This window comes from Microcebus murinus, chromosome 6 (genome assembly GCF_040939455.1).
Source record: "Microcebus murinus isolate Inina chromosome 6, M.murinus_Inina_mat1.0, whole genome shotgun sequence".
Taxonomy (NCBI): Eukaryota; Metazoa; Chordata; class Mammalia; order Primates; family Cheirogaleidae; genus Microcebus; species Microcebus murinus.
This window is the reverse complement of record NC_134109.1, coordinates 92,443,773-92,464,957: the sequence shown is the minus strand read 5'-3', so window position 1 is coordinate 92,464,957 and position 21,185 is coordinate 92,443,773. Positions and strand designations below refer to the sequence as shown.

Below are 21,185 nucleotides of genomic sequence, written 5' to 3'. Positions count from 1 at the left end.
TGGGTCTCCACTTGCCCGCCGAGAACTCTCCAGCTCCCGCTTACAAAGTTTTCTCGCATCCTACGTTTCTCGTTCAGATCCTTGGCCGCGAGGCCAAGATGCCTGCCGTCGCCTCTGACGAAGTTCGGAGATGCCCTTTCCTCACAGAAGCTGGGCCGGGCGTCCTCGGGCCTGGCGAGCGGTGGGAGCGCCGGGCGCGGGGCGCGGCGGCCCCTCAGCGCGCGCTGCCCGCCCCGGCTGCGAGAGCCGCGGGCCCGCGAGCCCCGGCGCGGAGCGAGAGGCGCGCGCGGGCCGTGGGGGCTGGGCCGAGGCGGAGCGCGAGGCGGCGGCGGCGGCGGCTGGAGGCGCCGCGGGACTAGGCAGCGGCCCCCGCCCCCTGAAGCCCGTCCCCGCGCGGGGCTGGGGAGCTCAGGGCGGGGAAGCCGCGGGGCCGCGCCACGTCCCTCGCCCGCCCCGGAGCGGGTTTTGCAGGCGGCTCCAGGCTGGGGGCTTTTGTGTCTGCGACTCGGGAGCGGCGAGAGCGCAGACCTCCTCCTCAGAGGGCGCTGTGAGTGCACCGCCAGGGCCGGGCCGCCCGCCTCCTGCCTCCCCTGTCAGCGGCTCCTGAGGCGGCGGCGGCGAAGAAGAAGGAGTGGGAGGCGGCGGCGGCGCACTCGTCCTCCGCACATGCCGGCCCCGGGCGGGGGGCCGCCCCCAGGCCGCACTCCCGGCCGCCACCGCTGAGCCCGGCCAGCCCCCGCACGCCGCCCCGCCGCCCCGAGGCCTCGTTCTCCTCCCAAACTTTGCAAAGTCGGCCCGCGTCCTCGCCGCCCTCGGCCGTGCCTCGCCTCCGAGGCTCGCCTCGCAGCCGCAGCGGCCCCGCGAGGAGGAGGAGCCGCCGCCGCTGCATCAAAGAGACCGAATTCCCGCGGCCTGGGGGGGAGTCATGCTTTGCGGTCTGTAATGTCAGCAGAACAGGAGAAGGATCCCATTTCGCTGAAGAGAGTTCGAGGTAACCGAGAAGGGCGCCGGATTGGGGGGGACCGGGGTGAGTGGGGTGCGCGGGACCCCGTGCCCGGCCGCCGGGAGGCCACGGGGCTCTGTCCGGGCCTAAGTCAGCGCAGCCCTCGTCCCGCCCGCGCCCCGGGGCCGAGGCTGCGATCCGAGCGCGCGGCCCGGCGCCCGCTCGCCCCCAGACGCCCGCGCGGAGCCCTTCTCTCCCGACTTTGTGTTGGGAGGCAGTTGGAGCCGCACTCAGCATCCCTTCATACCCCTCTCCTCTCCCACCTCGCCTCATTCTTAAGACACAGCACAATAGACACCGCAGAGGGTGAAAAAGAGACACCCCCTGGCAGAGACCTCGAACGAGGCCTACCCGCCCCCCCAGAAAAGTAAGTTGGACTGCATAAGAGTTGACGCTCGTGAAGGAGGTCTGCGGGGCTTTCGGGGCTCTCTCCCAGCCCCCCCCCCCCATTCACACACACCCCCCAGAAGCAACAAATATTCAGTTTCTTTTCCTTAGGTTTAAGAGGAGAAACTAAAAATTCAGAAGGCATTTTTCTCTGTTGGTTTATGGATAAGAATCAAATCATCTAAATCAGTCCTATATACATGATTGGTTTTCTTCTTCCTTGCAAACTAGTTAGGAATTTTCCTGCCGCCTTACTATCTGAGAAAAATCAGAGGGAACGATGTACCAGACAAAAGATACTGCACGTAAGTTCACAAATGCCAAGTGCCATCTGGAAATTTGGGGATATCCTCCAACTCTTATTTCCAGCTCTTAATAGGGTTGACACTGAGAGTCCCAAAGTTAGAGTAACAGTCTTTGTTCACCAAATAAATATTTGTTGAACATTTACTATGTGCGAGGCACTGGTTTTGGCACTAGGATACAGCAGTGAACAAAGCAAATAGACGATCTTCACCCAGAAGGCCTGTGCATTTTTGTGGGGTAAACAAATGATAAACAAAAGGTATAGAATGTTGGATGGTGGTTGCTATGGCGGGAAAACAAAGCTGGGAATGAGGATAGGAAATATGTACAGGAGTGGGGAGGTAGCGATTGTATGTAGGCGATCATAAAAGGGCTCACCTGGAACATGATGTTTGAGCAGAGATCTAAAGGAAGTGCCAGTAGAGCCATATGGATTTGCATGGGAAACGCAGTCTTGGCAAATAGAACAGCAAATGCAAAGGCCCTGGGTCTCAAATATGTGTGTATTGAAGCAACAGCAAAGAAGCTATTGTAAGTGGAGTGAAGTAAACGATGGAATGAGATGGGCTGAGAGGTGGGTTGATAGTGTGTTGGAGGGCCTTGTGTGTCATTTTAAAAACTTCAGCTTTTACACTGAAATAGAGCCTGGGCAGTTTTGAGCTGAAGAGTAATTGATCTGACAATTTTTTTTATTTTTTTTTGAGACAGAGTCTCACTTTGTTGCCAGGGCTAGAGTGCCATGGCATCAGCCTAGCTCACAGCAACCTCAAACTCCTGGGCTCAAGCCATCCTCCTTCCTCAGCCTCCTCAGGACTACAGGCTTGTGCCACCATGCCCGGCTAATTTTTTCTATATATTTTTAGATGTCTAATTAATTTGTTTCTATTTTTAGTGGAGACAGGTCTCACTCTTGCTCAGGCTGGTCTCCAACTCCTGAGCTCAAACGGTCCACTGGCCTCAGCCTCCCAGAGTGCTAGGATTACAGGTGTGAGCCACTTCGCCCAGCCTTGATCTGACGTTTTTAACAGGGCTTCTTTGGCTGCTGTGTGGAGAGTAGCCTGTAGAGAACAAGGGATGAAGCAGGGAGACTTGTTAGGAGGCTATTGCAATAATCCTTTTATCCAAACAGGGTAAAGTGCTTTATAAATCAGTAAGTAGTAAGGGAAATTTCCAATCGACTTAAGTAATTCAGAGACGAAGGACCACAGTTGTTCATTTATGTTTTTGTTCAATGTGACTAGAGATTAAACGTATATAGAACTGGTTTGTGACATGCTGACAGTGTGGTATCCAAAAGACATCCACTCAAGAGTATTTAGGTAGAAATTGATTTTCTTAGCCATTTAAGCAAAAACATGATTTCAAGCAGAATATTGTTTTTAAAGGCTTAATATCAGCACAACCTTTCATTTAGTGTAATATTTTAACCCTCTTTTCTATTTGTGGATATGAGTTGCCAAAGCTATTAAGGAATAGACCTTTGTTAAGATAGTTATTCCCCTGATGTTTTTCTGTATTATTTTGCCTATTATTATAAATTGCTTTGGGATTGAAAGAAAAGAAAGCTATCAAATTTATACCTTTGAACTCAATTATTGGTCTTAATCAAATGTAATTCTAAACAAAATGGATAAGTGTTTTATTATGGGTCAAGAGCACAGATCCATCTTGTTTTGTTTCAACTGCTGCTTTTAAATTCCATGCCTTAGCTGTTGGGAGTTGACTCAGGTCTTATCTCAAGAATATTCTTAAAGTATCAGAATAAAAGATAAAATGCTTTTAACAATAAAAGTCAATTTTTATTTTATAAGTCATTTTGTAATAATTAGAACATTATTTTAGAAAACATTTTTTGATCATTTTATGATCCATAAAAGGCACTGTAATATCTACATGAGCTCTTCTGAAGCACAATTCTGCTGAACTTCACTGCCCTGGAACTTTTTGTTATAATTTGTATCAGACTACATGCAGGATGTAGTGTTTAGAGGGCATAAACTCTTGAGTAGTACTTCTCGAACCTTGATCCACTGATGTGTACAGACAGACCTTTTTAATGGTTATGTATTTCATTCATATTACAAAAAAAGTCATCAAATCCCTTGCTTAGGATAAGGCCAATACATATAATATGTATGTGTATAAACATTTTGATGAATTTTTAGGAAAGTAGTATTATAGGTGGAACTCAGGTACTGCAGAATTACGACACGAATGAATGAGGACTGTACAGTAGTATGTTCTCTATACCAAAAGCATCATAATCACCTATGATCTTTATTAAAATATAGATTCCTGGATCCACAGAATCAGGACTTCTGAGAAATTTCTCTGCACCTTTAACAAGATCCCCAAGTCTTCCTTATGCACATTAAAGTTTGAAAACTGCTGCTGAGCTAGATTGCAAAGCTGAGTAGATCAGAAGCAGCTTGTTTGTGGTCTTCCAAACTTGTCCTGATATTTTAACATTAGATTTAGAATTACCATTTAGTGGCATAGTATCTTACTCCTATTTTCGACTGCTTCTTACCACCCCCAATCCCTTAGCTTTTGATTATAAGACAGATTTATGAGGATAGGTTCTAAGTCTTGATTATCTTATTTGCCTTGCCCATAGTAGTAAATGCCAAATGAATGAATGACTACATGAATTGTGCTCTTTTCTGATTGTCCATAGCACTTCATACTACTTTTACCTGCTCCTTTCCCTTAGAATGTCACTTGTCATCTTATTTTAACCAACACTTCTATTCTCCAGTATTCTTAGGACATTTTTAGACCTTAATCTAAGGGCAATAGTCATTAATTTATTCAACAATTTATTGAGCAGCCATAGCACCAGACAGTTGCAATACATTGATTAAGAAGATATTATACCTGTCTTCAAGAAATTGTTAGTCAAGGGCGGACGTGCTTGCTCATGCCTGTAATCCTAGCACTTTGGGAAGCTGATGTGGGAGGATCACTTGAGGCCAGGAGTTGAGGCCAGCCAGAGCAATATAGTGCAAGACCCTGTGTCTATCTTTGCCGTATCTGCTGCGAAGCTGAGACGCACTGGAGGTCGCTCTTGTTTTCAGTTCCGTAGTCCCCGAATTTCTGCCTAGCATTCTCCTGTAGGAGTGGGGCTCTGTGCGATGTAGTTTGGTAGGAAACGGTCCCTGTGCCTGGCCTGTTTACCCCAAGTGTTTGTGTTTCAGAATGAAGACCATTCTCAGCAATCAGACTGTTGACATTCCAGAAAATGTCGACATCACTCTTAAGGGATGCACAGTTATTGTGAAGGGTCCCAGAGGGACCCTGCGGAGGGACTTCAATCACATCAATGTAGAACTTAGTCTCCTTGGAAAGAAAAAGAAGAGGCTCCAGGTTGACAAATGGTGGGGAAATAGTAAGGAACTGGCTACTGTTCGCACTATTTGTAGTCATGTACAGAACATGATCAAGGGTGTTACACTGGGTTTCCGTTACAAGAAGAGGTCTGTGTATGCTCTCTTCCCCATCAACGTTGTTATCCAGGAGAATGGGTCTCTTGTTGAAATACGAAATTTCTTAGGTGAGACATTCATCTGCAGGGTTCGGATAAGGCCAGGTGTTGCTTGTTCAGTATCTCAAGCACAGAAAGATGAGTTAATCCTCGAAGGAAATGACATTGAGTTTGTTTCAAATCAGGCTGCTTTGATTCAGCAAGCCACAACAGTTAAAAACAAGGATATCAGAAAATTTTTGGATGGTATCTATGTCTCTGAAAAAGAAACAGTTCAGCAGGCTAATGAATAAGATCTAAGAGTTGTCCAGCCACATGAAGACACCGCATGATTACTAAGATGTATTTGTAATTTTGATGGTGCAACAAAAGAGCTGTTGGTTTGTGGGGAAAAAAAGATCCGGGTCTACAAACAAACAAACAAAAAACTTAGCCAGGCGTAGTAGTATACATCTATAGTCCCAGCTACTGGGGAAACTGAGGTGGGAGGATTGCTTGAGCCAGGAGTTTGAGGTTGCAGTGAGTTATGATGATACCACTGCACTCTAGCCCAGGCCAAAAAAAAAAAAAAGTGTTAGTCTAGTACAAGACACAGGCAAGTAAATATTTATAAAAAGCATGATAAGGGCTGTTATTATTTATAAGAAATAAAGGAACACATTACCTATCTTTAAGGGAATCAAGGAAGGTCTCATGGAGAGGAGATCTAAGGAGCAGTGAGTGTTCTTTTGTGTTAAATGATGAAGAAAGCAGGGAGGATAAGGGGTGAAAAAGGTAGGAGGTCCCTGGTGATTTTAAGAAGGCAGTTTTGGGAGGAAACCACATTTCAAAAAGCTGAATAATGTAGTACAGATAAAGCGGTGAATATGTGGCTTAAAGGAAGCTTGGTGATAGACAGCAAATAGCTTGACAAGAGAGTCAAGAGAAAGTTTCTGTGTGTGTCTTTTTATTTTTCCTCCATTGAAAAAAGATTAAACATATTTGTAGATTTACAGAAGAACCCAATATAGAAGGGAAAGGGGGGAAAACTGAAAAGGCAACAGAAAAAGAGAGTATGACTCATAAATTAAGAGCATTCAATACATGTTTTTTAAAATCTTTTGCTAAGCACTCACTGTTTCAGTAGCTGGGAATGAGGCAGACAGGCTCCTATTCTCATAAATCACTGCTTGCAGATTAGGGGAGGGGGTTAGCATCAAGGATATACATGGAGGATTAGTCTTGGAGGAAAAAAGAGAATGGAAGAAGAAAGAAAAATTTAGAGATGAAGAAAAAGGAAGCTGAGGGCATTCATTTCACATGGAATGCTTTTAACCAGAGTTAGAAATGACATGGGAGAGATAAGAATGTATTTTAGAGTGGGATAATAACACAAATATCATAAAAGTACTGGAAGTAGACTTTACAAGAAAATATAGACTGTCTTGACAGGATGAATGTATGGAGAATTTAGATGAAGGTTGGAAAGGGAGCATAATTTATGTAGTCACAGATTGGGGGTGAAAGGGAAGAACCTGTGAGAGAATACCTGAAGGAAAGGGGGTTTTGTTTTTGTTTTTGCTTTTCAAATTGGTCTGTTTTTAAGGGCTAAGTGAGGAAAGTGAGTTTGCTTTTAGACTCATTGAATGAATATCCCCCTGGGATAGTCCAGTGTAGACAATGGAGATATACATGGTTTGGAACTGAATTGAGTTGCCTGAGCCAGAAATAGAGATCTGGAAGTCATCAGTAAACAGGTGAATACTAATTAACGCCTTGGGAGTAGATGAGCTTGCCTGAGAGAGAAGTGAGAAAAGGATTAAGAACACCAACATTGGAAACACTAGCAATTGGGAGACAGGAGGAAAAAAAGACTCTGAAAAGCAGAACGTGAAAGAGAGCTAGAAAGGGAGGAGAACAACCACAAGAGAATGGTGTCACAGATACATAGACGGAAGAGTGGATTTATAAATGAATTTTGTTTTTAACACGTTGAATAAAAGGTATCTCTCTGTGAGGTGTCCTGTATGCTTTTTCTCCCATATTCCCTGTCTTGGTGAATGTGACCATTATTTATCCAGTGGCCCATACTCATACCCTACTCCCACCCAGTGCTGTTCCAAGGTCCTAGAATGTCTCTTAAACCCATTGCCTTCTTGACCATTCCACAGCCCTTCTTTAGTTTAAGTTTTGCTTCTCTCTTTGATTATTACAATAACCCTCTCACTAGTTTCCTGGCTTCTCTGTTAGTCCCTCTTAATCCATTTCCATATTGCTACTGCTAATGATAAGTAACTACCATCTATTGAGTACTTATCAAGTACTTTGCTAAGTGGTTTAAATGGATCATCTAGCTTAATCTTCTCAGTAACCCTATGAATTAGATGTTATTATTGTTGATTTACAGCTGAGGAATTAATGCTCAGAGAGGTTAAGTAATATGTACTTAAGTATTATATTTAAGTTTACCTAGCTAGTAAGTGGCAAAGCCAGAACTCAAACTCTGGGGCTTAGCTACTATGTTCGTTGCCATACTGCTCCCAAAACACAATTGGGTCATGTTAGTCTCATTTGTAAAATTATTCAGTGGTTCCCCATTACCTTTAGGATAAAAATCCAACGTTATTTCGGTCTTTCTTGATTTGGCCTGGGCCTACTTAGTTTTCTATTCTTCTTCACATTCCATGAAATGCTTTTCCTTGTTTCCTATAGGTTATAAGATCCTTACAGGTAGGAGTTAATACTTTTATCTCTTTTATGGTTCCAGAAGTTTGACAGGTGTTTCAGAAATCTAATTAGATTACCGTTAACAAAGAGGTTTCAGTAACTTCAGGTAATCAGTCTTCCTGGTTTGCTTTTCCCAGGAGGGTAGAGAAGTTACTTGTTGGGAAGATGATACAATTCCCTCTTTCTGACATTCTTATTCCACACAACCCAAGAGATCTAAGTCATCTTCACCATCAAGGTTAACCTTAAAGTAAGGTCAGGAATTATTTCAGGTCTCCTTTTTATTCCCAGTGTCTGGTAAAATGGCAATAATGAGAAACAGTACAACATTGTAACTCTGAGCCTTACTGCCAAGGATCTTATCCTAGCTCTACCATTCATTAGCTGTGTGGTCCTTGGCAAGTAAGTTACTTAACCTCCCTGCGTGCCAGTTTCCTCTGCTGCAAAATAAGAATAATAATGATATTTATCTCATGGAGTTATTTGAAGGAGTTAATATGAGTTAATATATATAAAGCACTTAATCTATATAAAGTTTAAAGGAGTTAATATATAAAGCATTTAGAACATTAAGATATTGTAAGTTGTCTATTTGCTATTAAAATCAGAAATAGGTCTAAAATACACATTCTGATTAAGTATGTGATCAACATTCACTGTTAGGTATGCTTAATCAATTAGTATAAATGACCCACAACAGATTCTTTCTTATTTTGACTAGGGGTGGGTGTGAAGAGAACACAAATGCTCTAGAAAGAAAACAAAAAATATATTTTAGAAGAAGAAATATATTTTAGAAAATATATTTTAGAAACAGAAATGCTCTAGAAAGAAAACAAAAAATATATTTTAGAAGCAGAAATCTCTGAAGTGCCACAATTGTGTAGAAAAAGACAAATAGAAGCTATTTATTGATAATATTTGTAAATAACTGTAGCTTTGTTCTCCATTATTTCTGAAGTTTCTTGTCTAAAAATTTGGCTGACTTTGTTACCAATAAAACAAATTATTATCATAGATACTATTGTATAGTCAGCTTCACACATGAATACCATCCACTCTACCCTTCTGAGCTTTACCTTTGTAAGCAACCTTAAACCTCATGGACCTTAGTGATACAAAGATCATTACTTTTGGGGGGAACAGCTAGCACAGGAACCACAGATATGTGATATGACATCACTGATGTTGAGGGTTTCTGAATTTAATATTTATTATATGCCCAGATTGATGTAGGTTCTGGGCATCTTATAATGGACACTTTCTGCTTTGCATTTTAAAAGGAAATAGTGGCACTTTTATTTCAGTCACATAAGACCATTTTACCAAATAGTTGCTGAAATTTGTGCAATATTATATCGACAGATTAATTCATAATATTTTCATTCCATGATAGAGACCAATATAGGAAAGGATATGTTTTAGATGAAGATAAAACTAATTAGCTAAGATGTTTATGTCCGTAGTAAATGATTGTAGAATAAACAGACATTAGGTCTTGGACTTCTGTACGGTAATGAAAAACTGGCATTTGAGTGTCCACCTAGTATGTTGACATTGCTAAATATTAGATATTTTGATGGGATTTTAAACACTATAGAAACTAAAATGAAGTGAGCTTATGGTATAATTTAGACTAAAGGAAAGCAAACTGAGGACTAGTATTTGAGTGCCCACTATGTGCCATGCATTATGTTAGGCACTTTACATTGTTTGTATTATTTAATCAACTTAAAATACATAGTTAAACCAAACTGATTTGGAATAGTGATGAAGCAAGACTGTTTAAAGGAAAGTATTAATTATCAAGTATTTCTAAAATAATACATTCATATTATGAAAACAGTCAATGTCTTAGCTTGGGCTACTATAACAAAATATGGAAGACTGGGTGGCTTAAACAACATATTTATTTCTCACAGCTCTAATGCCTGGTGAGTTCAAGATTAAGGTGCTGGCAAATTCAGTTCCTGGTGAAGATCTGCTTCCTGGCTTGTAGAGCTGCCTTCTCCCTGTGTGGTCACATGGCTTTTTTTTTGTGTGTGTGTGTGTGTGTGTGTGTGTGTGTGTGTGTGTGTGTGTGTGTGTGTGTAGAGAGAGAATGCTTTCTTCTTCTTACAAAGCCACTCATCCCATCATGAAGGTCCAACCCTCATGACTTAATCTAAACTTAAGTACCTCCCAAAGGCCCCACCTCTAAATACTTGGGGTTAAGGCTTCAACATATGAATTTTGAGAGGACGCAAACATTTAGCCCATATAGTCAATATGATAAACCAAACCATTAGTATAAAAAAAAAGAGGTTAACAGATGAATATATAAAATACATGAAAGGCCTGAAGCAATTTTCCACACTATACAAAAATAGAAGCTTACAAATAGAAAAAAATATGTAAATTCATATCAAAGAAATCTTTAATTTGTAAATTCTTTGGATAGGAAAAAAATTACTTCATTTAATAGCTTGAATTCTCCTATAATGTTATAAAGAGAGACATCTTCGACTTCTAGCTCAGGATAAAGGTTAAAGGGTGAAAGGAGAGATAAGAGTATTATTTTGCTTAATTGAAATTGATTTGCATAATGTAATGTAATAATATTGATAGATAAAATTCCTTTGTTTAGGATGAGAGCGGCTTCTTCATTCTTGATATCACCCTTTCCCACTTCTGTTCCTCTTGTGCATTCAGAGGGAACTGGCAGGTAGGAGTGAAGAAATTCAAGTATTAAATAAAAGGAAGCCGGTGAGGTGGCTCAAGCCTGTAATCCTAGCACTCTGGGAGGCTGAGGCCGGAAGATTACTTGAGCCGGGGAGTTTGAGGTTGCAGTGAGCCATGATGACGCCACTGCCCTGTAGCCTGGGCAACTGAGTGACCATTGCTGATTCTTTGTCCATACTAGACTCATCAGAATTTCTAGATATTCAGATTCAAGGACAACACATTTCTCTGTTCAGTATGTGAATATATGCTATTATAGAAAGCTATATGCTAATTATTAACCTATAACCATCAGTTCATTTTATATGGGCTACTGAATAAGTTATATTGTTTTATATAATTTATAAGTTGGTAATAGGTTTAGTAAATCTAAACCATCAAATTTGAGTAATTAACCTTGAGGAGTGGACTAGTATTTTAAGGGAAGACAAACCTAGTTTTACCCAAGCAACAAAAGAAATAGATAAATTAGATTTGATCAAAATTAAAAACTTGTGTGTCAAAGGGCACTGTCTACTTTCAAAGACAGCCCATACAATGGGAGAAAATATTTGCAAATAGTATACCTGATAAGAATTTAGTATCCATAATACATAAAGAATTCTTACAGTTCAACAATAAAATACAACCTAACTAAAATATGCCCAAAGGGTTTGAATAGACATTTCTCCAAAGAAGTTACATAAATGGTCTGTAAGTACATAAAAAAATGGTCAACATTCTTAGTCATTATGGAAATGCAAATCAAAACCACAATGAGGTACCACCTCATGCTCACTAGAGTGGCTATATTTAAAAACAAAAAGGGCTGGGCATGGTGGCTCATTCCTGTAGTACTAGCACTTTGAGAGGCAGAGGCAGGAGGATTGCTTGAGACCAGGAGTTTGAGACCAGCCTGAGCAAGAGTGAGACACTGTCTCTACAAAAAATTAAAAAATTAGCTGGGCATGGTGATGCACACGTGTGGTCCCAGCTACTTGGGAGGCTAAGGCAGCAGGATTGCTTGAGCCCAGGAGTTCAAGGATGCAGTGAGCTATGATTAGGCCATTGTACTCCAGCATGGGTGACAGAGTGAGACTGTCTCAAAAAAAAAAGAGAAAAAAAGATGTTGAGGAAGATGTGGAGAAATTGTAACCCTCATACTCTGCGGGTGAAAATGTAAAATGGTGCAGCCACTGTGAAAAACTGTTTTTTGGCAGTTAAATGTAAACTTACTATATAACCCAACAATTCCATTCCTGTGTATATACTCAAGAGGATTGAAAACATGTTCACATGGTGGGATGGAGCAAGGAAAAAAAAAAAAGAAAACATATGTTCACACAAAAACTTGTACAAGAATGTTTTGGCTATTTTTAATAGCTAAAATAGTGGAAACCATCAATGTGTTTATCAACTAGTGAATAGATAGACAAAATGTGGTGTATCTTTACAATGGAATATTATTCAGCCATCAAAATGAATGAAGTTTTGATACATGCTAAACATGTCTTAAAATTGTTATGCTAAATTAAAGAAGCCAGACATAAAAAGCCATACTGTATGATTCATTTATATGAAATGTCCAGAATAGTCAAATTCATATAGTCAGAGAGTACATGAGTGATTGCCAGGGCTGCAGAAATGGGAAATAACTGCTAAGGGGTATAGGGTTTCTTTTTGGGTTGATGATAATGTTCCAGAATTAGATAGTGATGATGGTTTCACAACCTTGTGAATATATGAAAAATCACTAAACTGTACACTAAAAATAAAAACCTAGTTTTAGATTCCATTGCTGCTTTAGACCAATGGTATGACTGCTTTATATTTTTCTTTTCAAAAATGGGGATGGCTTATCTACCTCATAGATTTGTTAGAACATTTTCATCACCTCAAAAGTAAACCCTGTACACTTTAGCTGTTACCCCTCTGTCATTCAGTGTATTGCCCACCCCTCAGCTATAAGCAACCACTAATCTACTTTCTTTCTTTATAGAGTCCCTTATTCTGGACTTTTATATAAATGGAATCTGATAGTATGTATTTTGTATGTGTGTGCATTTTTTTTCCAGACAGTGTCTTGCTCTATTGCCTAGACTAGAGTGGTGCTGTGGTTTCAGCGTAGCTTACAGCAACCTTAAACCCATGAGCTCAAGTGATCCTGCTGCCTCAGCCTTCCGAGTAGTTGGGACTACAGGCATGTACCACCCTGACCAACTAATTTTTTCTGTTTTTAGTAGAGATGCAAGACAGTCTTGCTGTTGCTCAGGCTGGTCTTGAACTCCTAAACTCAAGCAATCCTCCCACCTTGGCCTCCCAGAGTGCTAGAATCATAGGCGTGAGTTACTGCACCCAGTCCAGTATGTGGTTTTTTTGCATCTGAGTTCCTTCACTTAGCACAGTGTTTTCAAGGTTTATCCATTTTGTAGCATGTTATCAGTAACTTCATTCCTTTTTTATGGCTGAATAATATTATAGAATCTTTTTTTAAAAATTCCAAGTGAAATAGACCAAAATAACAGTACAAAACAAGCAGTAAAAACAGCCCAAACACCAAAAAAATCTGGGACAGGATGAAATGCACAACATAGACTTCTAAGACAATCTCTGCCCCTTAGAAGCTGAATGGTGAGCTACAATATTTTGAGAATTCTTACTAATAACCCCAAGTCTGGAGAGAAGTAAATTAAATGAGTATTCTTCTCTCTCCTTTGAGTAGGAAAAAATGAGTGAAACAGAAAGTTTTTTAAAAAAGAAAGAAAAAGGACTATCTGACAGAAGAGAAGGCTCCAGGGATACAAACTGAATCCAGAGGCACAAGGACATCCTCCCATAGGAATGGGTTACTGTACCTCCCCACCCAAAACTTCAGAAGTCAAAGCCTTCATCTTCCAAAGAGACATGGAGGCTAATCTCACTGACTAATATAGGCAAGCATTGTAAACAGAATATTAGCAAATATAACCATAAAAATTATAACATTCAGATAAAAATGATTAAGTTGGGTTTATCCCAGGAATATCAGGCTGGGTTCAACATTAATATAATTTGAAGGGAAAAAATCATAATGATGCAGCATACTACCTAAGCCAAGCAAACAATCTGAGATGTGAAGAAAAGGGATAATAAAGTCACCCATACTAAATCAGAGCAAATAAAAGGTCTATGCAAAGCTTCCCAAGCACCAGCAAGATAAAAATAAAAGCATAACTATGCAAACATACTATAGCAAATTAATACATCAACAAAAACAAGGGAAATAGCATACAAAATGCAAAGAACCCCCAACCTACTCACACGTGCTTCAAGAGATAGAACTTAATAAGGACATATATTCAATAATAAAACAACTCAAAGACAAGATGATAATACAACTGATGAAAGGTAAATTGTAAAGGTAAGGAAACAAATTAAGGACTTATATAATTATAGAACAAATAAATAAATTAGAAATAAGGAACAGAGACTGGATACGATGGCTCCTGCCTGTAATCCCAGTACTTTGGGAGACCAAGGCAGGAGGATCACTTGAGCCCAGGAGTTTGAAACCAACCTGGGCAACATAATGAGACCCTGTCTCTACAAAAAATTAAAAGATTAGGCAGGCATGGTGGCATATACCTGTATTCCTAGCTACTCAGCAAACTAACGTGGGAGGATCGCTTGAGCCCAGGAGTTTGAGGTTACAGTAAACTATGATTGGGCCACTGAGGTCTAGCCTGGGCACCAGAGTGAGACCTTGTTTCAGAAGAAAAAAGGAATAGAATAGAGTTGACAAATTACATGGTGAAAAAGTTTCATATATTCAGAATAAGTGCAGATGAAAAAGATTGTAGGTAAAGTCAGAGAAGCTAACTAATAGATATGGAGCTAAAAATCTCTCTAACATGATGACAATTAGTGCCCCTGAAATAGAGCTCTCAACAAATAGAGCAGAAAAAGTATTGAAAGATATAATAAAAGAAAATTTACCTGAAGAACTGAGTTTAGAAATAGAAAATACCCTCCTACAGGGGAGAAAAAATAGGAAAAGATGTGAGATTATATTATATTATCCTCAACTTTCAAAGCAGGGAGTCATGACATGCTATCTACAAAAAGAAAAAAAAAACAAAAACCATATAGCAATCTGGGAGGCCGAGGCAGGGGAGGATTGCTTGAGCTCAGGAGTTTGAGACCAGCCTGAGTAAGAGCGAGACACCATCTCTACTAAAAATAGAAAGAAATTAGCCAAACAACTAAAAATAGAAAAAATTAGCTAGGCCTGGTGGCGCATGCCTGTAGTCCCAGCTGCTCGGATGGCTGAGGCAGGAAGATCATTTGAGCCCAGGAGTTTGAGGTTGCTGTGAGCTAGGCTGATACCATGGCACTCTAGCCCAGGCAAGAGAATGAGGCTCTGTCTCAAAAAAACATAATTTCTCCAATTTAATGTTTTTATTAATGTCTTTTCTTAGCCTTAGAGTTGTTTTAGAAAATTTTACTTTTGGTAAAGAAACATTTAGCAAATTCTTCAGTTTAATTTCTTTTTCTTTTATTAAATTCTAAAAAAGTTAATGCTATTTTTTAAATTGTATCCTATTTTTGTAAAAGTATTACTGTCTATCAATCTCTATACACAGAAGGGAAAGGAGATGGGTAGATAGCAAGCTAGATGTCTGGAATGATGTTAACTTAATAGTAATGATAATTTCTGGCTGGTGGGACTTGAGATATATATTACGAACTGGTCAGAAAGGAGAAACCACACCAGTTATTTTAAATAATTTAATATAAAATAATTTTAACAGTTACTGAATTGAGTGGCAAAAGTAGGATGCTAAAGTCATGGGAAATAGCTATCATCCCTAAGGTTGTGAAACAAAGAAAGGAGATTGGCATTATTAAAGTATACAGACTCAGGGAAGGGTCCTTGTGGAGTTTAAACTCAGATCTTTGAGAAAAGGATGTTGCTTAGGCTGGTTATTAATGCCTTTGGACTTGGAGAGGCCGTGTGTGCCTGGTACCCAGATACCTGGTGCTGGTGTCTCTGAGGAGCACACAAGGCTGTTTCTGCAAGTGTTGGAAATACTGCATATTGGATTGGATTTAACTACTGGAACTGCTGTGACTGGAACAAACTGCCACTGCAGGGAATTTAGAAATAAGGCCAGGGTGCCACTGAAAGGAACAGGAGGAGCTTATTCCATTTTTCTCAGCCAGCCTTCTAGTTTCCCTCTGGCACCCTCTCTCAGCACAGGGATCCAACCTAATAAAGAATGGTGTGTTTGAACTGGCACAGGGTGATTTTCTTTGTTTGTATTAATATGCATTGCTTATACTTCTTTTTAATGACAGTGTCTGTTTTATACAAAAAAAAACATAATTTTTTTAAACTACCTACTATAGTGTTTGTTGGGTAGCTCAAAACAGGAAGGTACTGTTAGCCTATTGGGGAGACAATTGTGTATTGCTACTCAATGTATTGTTGAACCAGTAGCATCTCTGTTACCTGGGAGATTGCTAGAAATCAGATTCATGGGCTTTATCCCAGAAGTACTGAATCAGAATTTCAGGGAGGGAGGCTCAGCAATCTACGCTCAGAATTTAATGGGAAATTTTTATGTCCACTAAAGTTTGAGAACTACTGACGTGTAATATTGCTTAAAACTTCATACATAGGCTTTTGAGTCAGAAAGATATAACTGTGATCTTGAGCAAGTTAAATCAGAGTCTCTGTTTTCTCATCTATAAATGGGTATAACTACACGATCCTTTGAGGATCAAATGTAATAATGTATATAAAGTCCTTATCACAGTATCTGACACAGAGTAAACATTCACTGTTAAATTAATATTAAATGGTAATTCTTTTCTCTTCAATTTTTTAACAACCTGGTGTTGGAGACACTGCCATAGTTTTTATATCTATTAGGAATCTTACAGCTTGGACTTAATTCATTTACTGAGTGCCTATGAATAAGGCTGTATACTATGGGTAGTATATTGGAAAGTATTTTGGAGATTTGTGACAATTGGAAAAAACTCACAGATGAACTGAGTAACCTAGAGATATCAAAAATAAGAAAAAGTTAAGTATGTCATTAATGCATAAAATATATGTAGCTACTAATCTATTTTATTACTATCTTAAAATATACACAGATGCATTATAAAAAGTTAAAATTTATCAAAACTTACAGACTGTACATGGTGCTATTTGTAGTTGAGAAAAATGTAGACAAATGTAAAGATGCAGTATTAAATCATAACTGCATAGGCCAGTGGCTCACACCTATGATCCTAGCACTCTGGGAAGCCAAGAGGAGGTGGGAGGATCACTTGAACTCAGGAGTTGGAGACCAGCCTGAGCAAGAGCAAAACCCCGTCTCTATTAAAAATTTTAAAAATTAGGAGGGCATGGTGGTGCATGCTTGTAGTCCCAGCGACTCTGGAGGCTGAGTTAGGAGGATCGCTTGAACCCAGGATTTGGAGGTTGCAGTGTGCTATGATGACACCACTGAACTTTACATGGGCCACAGAGCAAGACTGTTTGCAAAAAAAAAAATTATAGCTGCATAAAATTTACTGTGGTACATACTGTAATAATTTTGTAGCCTCTTCCTGTTGGTTTTGAGGTGAGCTCAAGTGTTGGGAGTATCCACTTAAAATTCAGTGTGACACTAATCATTTCCATGTGAAAGCAGTTCATCTCTCCAGTAAATTGCATATTGCAGTAAAAAGTGATCTCTCATGGTTCTTGCATATTTTTCGTTGTGTTTCACATAATTCTGTAAACTTTGACTAACACTATGGGACCCACATGAAGTGCTACTGTTGATGCTGGAAGTGCTCCCAAGAAACGGAAAAAAGTTATGACATGTTGATAAAAAGTTGAATTGCTTGATAGGTACCTTAAATTGAGGTTTACAACTGCAGTTGCCCACCATGTCAGACAGATGATTCATCTTATAAATAGACAACATAAGCTTATGGTATTGTGTAGTATGTAGTACTGTAAATGTATTTTGTCTTTTTTATGATTGTCTTAATAATAGTTTTCTTTTCTCTAGCTTACTTTATTGTAAGAATACAGATATAATACATATACAAAATATGTGTTAATTAACAGTTTATGTTGTCATTAAGGTTTCTGGTCATCAGTAGCTATTTTAGTGGTTAAGTTTGGGGGGAGTCAAAAGTATGTGGATTTTTGACTGCACAGAGAGGTCAGCTCCCCTACCCCTACATTGTTCAAGGGTCATCTGTATCACAATTTCTTTGTCTATTCATCCATTGACAGACACTTACGTTATTTCCATATCTTGGCTATTGTGAATAATATTACAATGAACATAGGAGTGCAGACAACTCTTTGAGATACTGACTTCATTTCCTTTGGCTATATATCCAGAAGTTGGATTGCTGGATCATACAGTAGTTCTATTTTTAATTTATTCAGGAACCTTCAAACTGTTTTTCATTATGGCTGTACCAATTTACATTCCCACCAACAGTGCACAAAGAGTTTCCTTTTCTCTGCATCCTTGCCAACACTTATTATCTCTTGTCTTTTCGATAATAGCCATCCTAGCAGGTGTGAGGTGATTTTTTTTCATTGTGGTTTTGATTTACATTTCTCTGGTGAGTAGTGATGTTGGGCATCACTACTTTTCATGTACCTGTTAGTCATTTTTATGCTTATTTTGAGAAATGTCTATTCAGGTCTTCTGTGCATTTTAAAATCAAATTATTTGTGGTTTTTTGTTTTGTTTTGTTTCCTATTGAGTTATATGAGTACCTACATATTTTGGATATTATCCCCTTATGAGATATATGGTTTGCAGATGTTTTTTCCCGTTCTGCAGGTTGCCATTTCATTTTGTCGTTTCCTTTTCTGTACAGAAGCTTATTTTGATGTACTCCCACTTATTTATTTTTCCTTTGTTGTTTATGCTTTTGGTGTCATGTCTCGAAAATCATTGCCAAGACCATTGACAAGGAACTTTTCCCCTCTGTTTTCTTCTAGGAGTTTTATAGTTTGAGGTGTTACATTTAGGTCTGTAATCCATTTTGAGTTAATTTTTGTGAGTGGTATAAGATAGGGGTCCAATTTCATTCTTTTGCATGTGGATATCCAGTTTTCCCAACACTATTTGTTGAAGAGACTATCCTTTCCCAGTTATGTATTCTGAGTGCCCTAGTCAAATATTATTTAGCACTGTATTTGTGGGTTTATTTCTGGGCTCTTGTTTCTGTTCCATTGGTCTATGTGTCTATTTTTAATGAGAATATCATACTGTTTTGATGACTACAGCTTTAAAATATAATTTGAAGTTAGGAAGTATGGTGCCTTCAGCTTTGTTCTTTTTCAAGATTGCTTTGGCTATTCAGTGTCTTTTGTGGTTCTATACAAATTTTAGGTTGCTTTTTTTGTTTTTAGGTCTTTTTCTTATTTTTTTTTTAGTTTTTTCATAGTCCTAAACTAGAAACAGATATTTTTTTTTCTTGTGAAAACTGCTGTTGGAATTTTGACAGATTGCATTGATTGTATAGGCAAAAACATTTAAAAAACACTATTTATTGAGAGACACAGAGGAAGACTTCTAATAAATGAAAAAGTACTCCCTGTGTGGCTGGCTACCTAGAACAAAATAACTTTTTTTTTTTTTTGAGACAGAGTCTCACTCTGTTGCCCAGGCTAGAGTGCCGTGGCATAAGCCTAGCTCACAGCAACCTCAAATTCCTGGGCTCAAGCAATCTTACTGCTTCAGCCTCCTGAGTATCTGGGACTATAGGCATGTGCCACCATGCCTGGCTAATCTTTTTTTTATATCTATATATATTTTTTAGTTGTCTAGATAATTTCTTTCTATTTTTTTAGTAGAGACGGGGTGGGGTCTCACTGTTGCTCAGGCTGGTCTCGAACTCCTGAGCTCAGACAATCCACCGGCCTTGGCCTCCCAAAGTGCTAGGATTAAAAGTGTGAGCCACCACGCCTGACCCAAAATAACCTTTTTTAACCTCATTTATTATCCCATAATAAATCCCAAATGGAGCAAAGATATAACAAAAATGAAGCCATACTATGGAAAATAGCATGGTGGTTCCTCAAAAAATTAAATATAGAATTACCACATAAGCCACCAATTCCATTTCTGTATACATAATCGAAAGAACTGAAAGTAGAATCTCGAAGAGATTTTTATACATTCATGTTCATAACATCATTATTCACAAAAGCCCAGAAGCAGAAGTAATCAAGGTATTCATTGACAGATAATTGGATAAACAAAATGTTAGTATACCCATACAATAGAATATTATTCAGCTTTAAAAAGGAAGGAAATTCTGAACCTTGAGGATATTATGCAAAGTGAAATAAGCCAGTGACAGAAAGACTAATATTGTATGATTTCACTCATGTAAGATATCTAGAGTAGTCAAATTCATAAAAAATGAAAGAAGAAAGGTGGTTACCATGGCCTGGGGAAGAGAAAAATAGGAAGTTGTTGTTTAATGGTTATAGTCTTAGTTTTACATGATGAAAAAATTCTGGAGACCTCTTGTATGATAATGTAAATATACTTAATACTACTGAACTATACACTTAAAAATAATTAAGATGGTAAATTTTATGTGTGTTTTACCAAAATTAAAATTAAAAAATGAAGTCATGGGCTGAGCACAGTAGCTCATGCCTGTAACCGTAGCACTTTGGGAGGTGAAGGTAGGAGGATTGCTCAAGTCCCAGAGTTCAAGATTACAGTCAGCTATGATGACCACTGCACTCCTTGTTGAGACCCTGTCTCTAAAAAGAGAACAAAAGAAAACCAAAAAAATGAAGTCATAAAAATAGTAGGAGAAAACCTGAGAGAATTGTTTTTTATTCTCTCAAATGGGGATAGTTCTTCAAAGTACAGGACAAAGCCCAGAATTGAACAATAAAATATTAATGCCTTTTATTGCATAAAATTTTTAAAATTCTGGATAGCATAATAGGGAAAACTGAGTATGGGATATACCCAAATTCTCTGTAATGTCTTCACAACATTTTTAAAAATTTAAAATTTTAAAATGTGTTAAAAATTAAATCAAAAGACATAATCTGACAAAACTATTTACAGTTCAAATAGATTGAGCTATTTAATATATAAAGAGCTACAAATCACTAAGAAAAGGATCAAACATTGTATAGAAGGCCGGGCGCAGTGGCTCACGCCTGTAATCCTAGCACTTTGGGAGGCTGAGGTGGGCGGATTGCTGGAGGTCAGGAGTTCGAAACCAGCCTGAGCAAGAGCGAGACCCCGTCTCTACTATAAATAGAAAGAAATTAATTGGCCAACTAATATATATAGAAAAAATTAGCCTGGCATGGTGGTGCATGCCTGTAGCCCCAGCTACTTGGGAGACTGAGGCAGGAGGATTGCTTGAGCCCAGGAGTTTGAGGTTGCTATGAGCTAGGCTGACGCCATGGCACTCACTCTAGCCTGGGCAACAAAGCAAGACTCTGTCTCAAAAAAAAAAAACAAACAAAACAAAACAAAAAAACATTGTATATAAAAGTGACAAAGCATGTAAATAGGAAAGGAAATATAGATGGTTTTTAAATAGTCATTA

At 39.1% G+C, this 21,185-nt stretch overlaps 1 protein-coding gene and 1 pseudogene across 3 annotated transcripts in view; both read left to right on the top strand.

Annotated features, from left to right (window-relative positions):
- The first annotated feature begins 407 nt into the window (after positions 1-407).
- PYGO1 (pygopus family PHD finger 1) overlaps positions 408-21,185 on the top strand; it is a 31,951-nt gene continuing 11,173 nt past the window's right edge. Inside the window, exons 1-2 of one of the 3 annotated variants that reach the window (XM_012783080.3) lie at positions 408-991; positions 1,622-1,695. In XM_012783080.3, coding sequence (XP_012638534.1) covers positions 1,671-1,695 — 25 coding nt within the window. In that variant the 5' untranslated portion in view covers positions 408-991; positions 1,622-1,670. The other 2 variants (XM_012783079.3, XM_012783078.3) reach the window with 2 other exon arrangements.
- LOC142871512 (large ribosomal subunit protein uL6 pseudogene) lies at positions 2,240-20,672 on the top strand (annotated as a pseudogene).